This window comes from Monocercomonoides exilis, assembly GCF_001643675.1.
Source record: "Monocercomonoides exilis strain PA203 chromosome Unknown scaffold4-2303458, whole genome shotgun sequence".
Classification (NCBI taxonomy): Eukaryota; Preaxostyla; order Oxymonadida; family Polymastigidae; genus Monocercomonoides; species Monocercomonoides exilis.
The window spans coordinates 2,135,876-2,144,671 of record NW_027150549.1 but is presented as its reverse complement, the minus strand read 5'-3'; the positions used below and the strand labels follow the sequence as shown (position 1 = coordinate 2,144,671).

Sequence of the window (8,796 nt, the reverse complement as noted above, 5' to 3'; positions counted from 1 at the left end):
TCACAATAACTGCAAGAGGTGAAATTCTGACATTTTCCCTCAAAATACACATCATCAATACAAACTCAATTGATAAAAGAGACTTTCAAAATAGCTTCATTTGTGCTCAGAGAATATTATTATAGAAATCTTCGAAAAATTCAAAATATTATTTCTCCGATATTTCAATAATTATTTTTATTGAGCACAAATGAAGCTATTTGAAAAGTCTCGTTTATCAATTGAGTTTGTATCATTGAGATATGGGACGAAATTTTTTGCATTTAGAATTTTGTTCCACTATATAATTTCTTTTATTTTTCTCAATTTTATCAATTTTCTGTTTATTTTTTGCATGGGAAGACAAGACTTATTATGATATAATTACAGAAAAAGTTTGGAACAAATCTTTGTTTTTTTCACAAAACCAGAAATTTCATCTCAAATAATTTGAGGAAAATTGTCAGAATTATTCATCTTGCAGTTATTGTGAAATCGATTTTGTCCGGTATTTTGTGCGATGTCCGGTATTTTTTGCGATAACTGTATTATTTGTTTTATGAAAAAGAAAAGAAAAGAAAAGAAAAAATAAAGAAAATTATTTTTTCAAAAATCAAAGTGTTTGAGAAAAAAAATTGCATAGGCAAAGAGCTTCAGAAGAAAAGGAAGAAATAATATTATTTGATTAGTACACAACGATTTGTTATTCGCATTTTTATTTAACCTTTCTTCTGTTTCAATTTTAAAAAAATAATGATAATGTAATAAAAAATCTTCGGTTTAATGTATCATACAAAAGAATCGTTCACAAAATGTCAATAATCAACAAATCAATGAAAAGGTAATTAAATAAAGAAAAGAAGAACCGAATAATCATCAAATAAAACTTCTGTTCATTTTGGGTTGTAGAATTCTGAAAAATGAAAAAAATTAAAGACAAAACAATGCAAAATAAAATTGAATACATATTTAAAGAACTTTCACATAAAAAAAAATTCAAATAGTTGTTTGTTGAATTGGAAAACGATTTAAAAGAAAAGCAAAAAATATGAAGTACAAAATAAAATGTATCGCATTTTCTCAAATACTCACAAAATAATCAGAAATACTAACTGATAATTCATAATCATAGATTATACTTAAAAAATAAAGAGTTTCATGAAAGCTTGTGATGATATCTTCATATCCTTCTTCCTCTATCCTTTCAAATATCTCCATTTTTGACAATTTTCTTTTAACATCTCCGCTTTCATTATCCTTCTTTCTCTTCAATTTTCCTGAAAGTGCCAAAAAGAATTTCAAACGATGACTTGTAATTTTGTCTTCAAATGTGGGCTGTTGCATCCCTTCCAAAATCAGATCAACAGCTCCACCCTTTGAAAAAGCATCAACACTTACAGTTTCAATTTCTGCAATTGTCTTTAAAAGATAAAAACACCAATCAACTATCTCACTTTTACTCTCTCTTGCTGCTCTGCATAAATTGACAAGGCAACTTATCAGTTCGACATATTCCACTTTCCACAATCTGTATACGTAAAAATATAAATCCAATGCTTGAATCCATCTCAACAAAACAATCTCTTCTTTCGTTTCGTTTCCTTTTTCCTCTTCTTTCTCTCTCTTCCAATGAATGTTTTTTGCCAGCTCTTCTAGTTCCTTTATAGCCTCTCTGATAAAATGTAGCTCGTTCACAAAAACCTTATTCAAACTTTTGTTGCTGTTTAATCTGTTTATCAAAAACTCCCAAACAGACTGATAGGCAAGACGGGTCAGGTTATGATGTTCCTGGTGATATTGAATGACCTCTTTTATCCTATTTTTGTAAAGTTCTTTTTTCACACACTTATAAAAAAACCAGAAAAAATAACAAATTAATAAAGTTAAAACAATATCATACTGTAAACCTTTCGACGCGAGTCAAAGCCACAAAAGCCATTTCCACTTCTTTTTGAGTTTCCTCGTTTTCCTCCTTGTTCGAAGCAAAATTTAGAAGGCAGAAAACACTTATTGAAAGCAATTCTTTGCTAATCTCTGAATCATGCAGCATAAGATAGCATTCGCAAAGATCAACCAGAAGCTTTTCATTCTTTTCTTCATTTTTCTCATTTTCATCAATAATCATTGACTCAAATCTCTCACACAAAAAAGAATCTTCAAAAGAAATAATGAATGCTTGTTTCAAGACTTTGTAATATCCTATATGCTTTAATGATGTAACGATATTTTCCAGAGTCAATTCCTTTTCTTTAATCATTTTGTACATTATATTGAAGAGGTCTTCTGTTAAAATGGATGTGAATTCATCTGGATTCATTCCCTCCAACATTCTATTCATTTCCTCAACTTTTTCTTTCCATTCAAATTCACCGCAATGTTTAAGCACAGAAAACAATTCTACAAAAAAAACTTTAATTAACGAGAATTCAAGTGTAACAACTTTTGCAAACCACCAGATGGATTAGCAATGTTCTTCAACCACATAAAAAATTTTTTTGCAATATATTGTCAATATAAAGCACCACAATTTTAATTGTAAAGATTGAAAGTGCGTTTATTTCGATAAGAAAATTGTGATGAAAACTGGAAATAATCAGGAAAATATCAGTCCTCATACCATCCTTCTTTGTGCCTGATTATTTGTCAAAGCGTTTCAAAAGATCCAATGATTTAAAAACTAATTTTTATTGTTATGGATTAAATGATCATAATTAAATCAATAAACCAATTATCCATCCACCAAAAGAGATATCAACAAGATAATATTTCCTTCAGAATTGGAAACATTTTTTCTGTTTCAGAACGTAACGACAATTATTTGTAATTGAAGATAGAATTGCTTAGGATCATTTTGGAAAAAAAATTAACATTGAAGGAAAATCATTTTTTGAAATGTGAATCTTTGGATGCTTATATTTTCAAATTTCTCTCACTTTCGAAAGATATTTGCATCTGTTAGCTGTTTCAAACATCGGGATAAAAATGTTTTATAAAGTGGATAATTAACTCTTTTCAAAGTAGAAATGTAGGAATAGAGCTGAAAATGATCTTTCAATTAACAGTGCGTGCAATATGAGTAATTTTTGTAATCTATTTCAAATTTAAAATTGGCCAAGAGATGGAAGGATGTTCAGTTTAGCATTGAATAAATGAAGACCAAAGGAATGGAATTCAATGAAAAAGGAAGATCAACTGAAATTGAAAGTGGTTTAGAACAAAAATTGATGAAAACATTTGAGCGTTTTTGGATAAAGAACGCGATAGGATATCGAAGGAAGGATTGCAACTACAAATTGTTAAAAGCAAGGAAGAAATGAAAAAGATCACAAAACATCATTTTTTGGTTTGTCTGCTTTGAAATCACAGTTAACAATATTAACAATGAATATTATTACTGTTTCTATAACTTATACTGCTATTATTATTTTTTCATTTCCCAGATTTGTCTTCAACTTAGTCTTTCAACAAATATATAGATTTATCTGTTTTAAAGTTTTTGTTTGAACTATTGGTTTTTGGGTCTAAATACAAAAGACTTAATTGCGGACATCGTTTTTCACAAATCCAGCGTTATGGGAAGAAGAATAACCCACTATATTTCAAAAAAAAAAAAAAAATAGTTGCATCAACAAGGCCAACTATTTCATTCATGCTCAACAGTTTTCACATTTATCTCAATAATTGTTTGATTAACTTTTGTTGCTTTTTCAATCAGACTGGCAGCCGAATGATATCTTTCACACACAGAAACACGAACATTCTTGTCAACACAATCTGCTCCACTTAACTTTCCTCAATTGGCCAATCTTCTTTATCAATGAAAAATTGATTTAAAAAAAGACAAAAAAAGATGCGAGAGTGATAAACACATTCCTCTTCCTTTTTATTTTTTTGTGCATTTATCAGCGCATCAATTGAAGAGGAAGCAGTTAATTTACAAAAACCACAAGATGTCAAAACAAATGCCTTGTCACTTTTTCATCGATTCTGCGAAGCTTCTGATGAATGAGGCTTCAAAAACTCCATATGGAAGTCGAAAGATTGTTGATCTTTAAGCTTTTTTGAATGGCGTTGTGAAATAAAGTTGGATCTCGGAAGGAAACAGCGATTTTGGCAAAAGAAGAGCAAATGTTCATCTTGTTGGAAGAAGAAGAATTCAAATTATTGTTCACAAGACTTGTGCTGAAAAGCTAAAATGGATAGATATTTGTGTGCTTGACAAGCAGGTGATACAAACCCAGAAATTGTGCTGAAGATTCTTTTTTTGGATAAAAATCATCAATTTTGGTGGTTTTGAGTTGACTGAGGCAAAGATCGAACATGATTTCGCGATAAAGATATTTAAGGTGAGATGCCTATTGATCATATTCGTATAAATTTCATTTGTTGATGTATCCACTTTGGTAATGGTTTCTCATGTTGGCAGATTCAATCCAATAGGTATTTTCAGTTTCCATTTCTCCATTCATTCTTTCTTGGAGCTGAAAATCTGGGGATTGAAAGGGAAAGACAATGGAAGAAGGCGAGAATTGGCTGTGATTGGTTTATTTAACAGAAAACAATTCTTTTATTTGAAACACAAACCATCCTTATATCTTTTGAACACTGACAAATGATAGAAAAAGGTCATTCCTGTTGTTGACAAATTGAGGAAAGACTTGGTAATGGCATTTTTATAGAAAAATACATAAATATAACTCTGCCGTAAGTTGCAGTGTTGCCATCGAAGAAGCAGAAAGTGATGAATTGTGCTTCATTCATCCAGGAATAAGTTGAATGAAAATAAATTGCGGCACATCCATAAGATTTAGAAGCAGTCAGATTGTTATAAATAAATTGGCAATCATTGATTGAAAACTAACTTGGTTCATTTTGTGGAGGCCAATAGAATGTTAAAGAACCAGCAGCATCACCACCTGAGTTTGAAATGCACTTGCATTTGTAAAACATGAATTGACCGTATGATGAAAAATCTTCAATATGGAAATACAAACCAGTTCCAACAGTGCCTGTTATTTTACAACCTTCAACTCTATTATCTGAGAATGAATAGACAGAAGATGATTGTCGACCATCCATATAAACTGCACCTCCACGAGCAGCTGAACAGTTTGAAAAAATTGGATTTAGCGATGTTCACATTCTGCAAACAGCAAGTGTGAAGTGCTCCTCCTTCACCATTGCTTGATGTTCATTTGTTGAACAATTGTTGAATGAGCAGGAAGTGATTGTGAGGTTGGCATTTTCGCAAACAACATTAAGCGCTCCACCATAATCATTTTGTCCATTTGAATCGTTCCATTCGCACCACTCAAATATATAGCTATTCAAAGCAGTAAAGGGCAATCTTTTTAATTCTTTTCTTTGAGATTCAGTTCCAATATGCTTGACAGGATCATTTGATGAAGAGCGTGTTTGGCGAAGAAAAGATGTGTTGAAGGCAGAGAAAGAAGTGGATGGGATGTTGAGGTTGGGGAGAATGGCACCATCGATGGGGTTGTGAGTGTGGAGGAAGATGGATGAGTGGATGGAAAGGGATGAGTGAAGAGAGAAGGAGGGGATTGTATTGGTGTTGGTGTTGGTGGAAGAGGAAGTGGAAGAAGAGGAAGAAGTGGTTGAGATGAATGAATTGAGTGAATGTGAGTGAAGGGATTGAAGAGATGGATGGGATTGGGGAGATGAGATGTTGGAGAAGAGGGTGTGTGAGAGATGGAGATTGAGGTGGATTTGGAGGTGGGGATGGGATTGGCGATGGTTATGGAGAGGGGAAGAGGAAGAGGAAATCGAAGGGGAAGGGGAAGGGGAAGGGGAAGAAAAAGAAGATGATGTGGATGAAGACGAGAAAGATGAAAGAGAAAAAAGAAAGGGCTGGACGAGGGAGATGAAGGAGGAGAAAGAGGAGTGGGAGATGGAGAAGGAGGCAGGGATTGGAGAGTGGGCATCTGGTAGGAGATTGTTTGGGGCAGATAAGAGGGGGAAGGAGAAAATGGCCGGTTGGGGGGTGGTAAGGGAGAAGCTTGTGAGAGCGAAGGAGGCATGTGCAGAGAGGAAAAGTGGTGATTTTGCTGCTGGGTTGACTTGGCAAGTGGAGGAGCAGATGGTGGCAGCTGAGTGATGTTGTGACGTGATGAATGCACAGCCACTGAGAGGTTCCATGGTGAGATGGCTCACACACAGGAGGTGTTGATGAGTTCGAGGTTTGTCAAGGTACAACAAATGTGTTTTTCAAGTTGCAAACCAATTCTTTTTCATTCTGATATTGTCTTATTTTAGCTATTGAAAATTATGGATAAAACCATTCACTTATCAGGAAGCAAGCATTTTTCAAACATATTTCACATCATGAAAACATGACAAAATGAGAAAAGTATTTTTAAAAATACTTTTCTCATTTTGATAACAGTTGTTTTTGAAGTTTCTTGATTCCTCTTATTTAAGATAGTTAAAAAATAATACAGAGGTTTTGAAGAAAAAAGAAAAACATATTTTAAAATCAATTCTCATTTTGTCAATCAATAGATGCCCAAATTGCCAATACGCATTTAAGAAAAACAGAAACGAAAAATTTTTTATAAAGATTTTCATCTTTCATGAGAATTATGGATTCGATGCTTAATGAAAAAAGTAACATTGAAGATAATTAAATTTGCTATTTAAAATCAAAAATACGAAATTAAAAAATGAAAATTTCGAGAGAATAAAAAAAAAGAACTTTCTTTTTTCTCTTGATCATTTCTTTTCTCTATTTCACAACAGTTCTAACTCTTCTTCATAAAGTTCAAACTCTAATCCCATTGATTAGTTATGAATGCAGTGCGGGGACAATTGAAGACGGTTCCATGTATGCAATTCCACGTTTGGAGAGAAAGTCTCTCAGATGAAGGCAGCGATGCTGTTCAGGCTGTGAAATAACAGCATCAGACTCTCTGAATGGATGAGGAGGCAGCGAAGACGACATAACAGAAGAAGAGCTTACTGAAGAACTCGATGAAAGTGCAGAATCTTCTTCTTTAAATGGATCAGATTCAAATATGCGTTTTGGGAACCAATTTGAAAACAATGTTGCAGAGACAGAAAGAATGGTTTGTGTGGATAAAGAAGCAGATGATTCAATGGATGTTGATGGGCTTGCTTCATTTTCTGCGGAAGCTGCCAAATCTTCTGAAATTTTCTTTTCATCTTCAGAAGTTCCTTCTGTCTGTTCATTTTGCTGCAGTTCATTAGGCCCCTCCTTTCTTTCTGTTTCAGAATTATCCAACTTTTCTTTCTTTTTGGTGCAATCTTCTCTTTTTTCTGGTTTTTCACTGTCATTTCTGCACAGCAAGCGCACTTCTGCATTCCACAGCTTGAAGTCTGCCCAGTCTCCGTGTTGCGAGCGCCAAGGCTTCTCCGTCACAAAGTGGATAAGAGCCGTTGAGTCACTTTCCAATGCGTCTTTTGCCTCTTCGCTGGATGTCTGCTCTTCGGCTTTCGCTTCTGGTGTTTCTGTTGATTGCGACGCTTGCAACTGGCTCAAATCAGAACTTGGCTGATTGTTGATATTTGTCGTTAAGCCTCCGAATCTTTGCCTTCTTCTTTCAATCTTTGCTTTGTCTTCGTCTGTTAACTCAGCAGGTTGAATCAATTGAGTCGTTTTTTCTTCTCTTTCTTTTCTTTTTGCACTTTGCCATTTTCCTCTTTTCCCAAAACCAATAAATTCTTCGTTATCTTCAGAACCTCTCTCCCTTCTTTTTGCTCCCTTATGATTACTTCCTTTTGGCTCTTCTATTGTTTTTTCATTTGGTATCAACTTTGCAAGTCCCTCCACAAGCTTCGACTTCCAGCCAGGAATAGAATATTTGGATGGCAAATAATGCCAGCATTTGTTTTTCTTAAGAAAATACTGTGCGACAAGTTGTTCGTCGGGCCCTGCATTGAATCTTTCATTCCCGTAATGTTTGTTTTGCGTAAGTTCAATTAGCATCCCTTCAAAATCCTTAACATTAGGCTCGAAAAGCAAGCTACAACCGCTAATTCCATAGCACATTCGAAGTGAATCGACAACACGCGTTCTATTTACTACAGCGCCTAATTCTAAATTGCTGCATTCATCACCGGTAACAGTTCCTAAAGGAAGATTCTATTAAAAAGAAAATAATTAGATTATGATTTTTTTTTTAGAAATGGAAAAATCACGAAGTTCATAAATATGAACGCAATTAACAGCAAACAAATGTATTTGTGAAAAGTTCATCAACTGAACCAACTGCCATCATATCAGCGTCAAGAAGAAGAATTCTTTGATAGCAAGATAGTTGAAATGCGTTTAATTTCGTAAAGCAAGAATAAATCCATTTGTAGCTGTCTTTAAATCTCTTCCATTTATCAATGTTGCATGGCCATTCAATCTTTTCAATTTCAATTACAAAATCTATCAAGAATAAAATAATTATTTCTGAATTAACACGAAAACACGCAAATACCAAATATCTTGGTTAAAGTTAGTCTAGCATCGTTTGTAACATCAGAAGTTACTAAGCATATAAGGTCGCAAGGCACTTTAAGGTGTCTTTTGATCGAATGTCCAAGAACTAAAGCGCCACCAACATAATCATTACCTTCATGTTGCCAAAGGTTGTCGTACATTGTTTTGAAATAAAATTGAAAACATCAATATTTTTGAATAGCAAATTAATAATTTGAGCAATCTATTTACCATTCATAACATTCGTGACAATTGCATTTGATTTTAACATTTATAAAAACTTTTGTAACGGGATCGCAATACAAATACTCTCATGTCTCCTTATAATTTCAAAAATGAATGTGAAAATAACA

The 8,796-nt window shown here is 33.5% G+C and overlaps 2 protein-coding genes across 2 annotated transcripts; one reads left to right on the top strand and one right to left on the bottom strand.

The window, feature by feature from the left end:
- Positions 1 to 5,662: 5,662 nt before the first annotated feature.
- MONOS_5730 (uncharacterized protein) lies at positions 5,663 to 6,094 on the top strand (the record flags this gene model as incomplete). Its single annotated transcript, XM_067875905.1, has 1 exon — positions 5,663 to 6,094. One exon carries the CDS (start codon positions 5,663 to 5,665, stop codon positions 6,092 to 6,094), a length of 432 nt encoding a protein of 143 aa, XP_067734955.1.
- Positions 6,095 to 6,630: 536 nt separating this feature from the next.
- On the bottom strand, positions 6,631 to 8,722 carry MONOS_5731 (putative Glycosyl transferase family 8 protein). Its single transcript, XM_067875906.1, has 4 exons — positions 8,675 to 8,722; positions 8,442 to 8,576; positions 8,190 to 8,389; positions 6,631 to 8,098 (listed from the first exon to the last, which is right to left on the bottom strand). The coding sequence occupies exons 1-4, from the start codon at positions 8,712 to 8,714 to the stop codon at positions 6,782 to 6,784; spliced, it is 1,692 nt and encodes a 563-aa protein (XP_067734954.1). The 5' UTR covers positions 8,715 to 8,722; the 3' UTR covers positions 6,631 to 6,781.
- Positions 8,723 to 8,796: the final 74 nt, after the last annotated feature.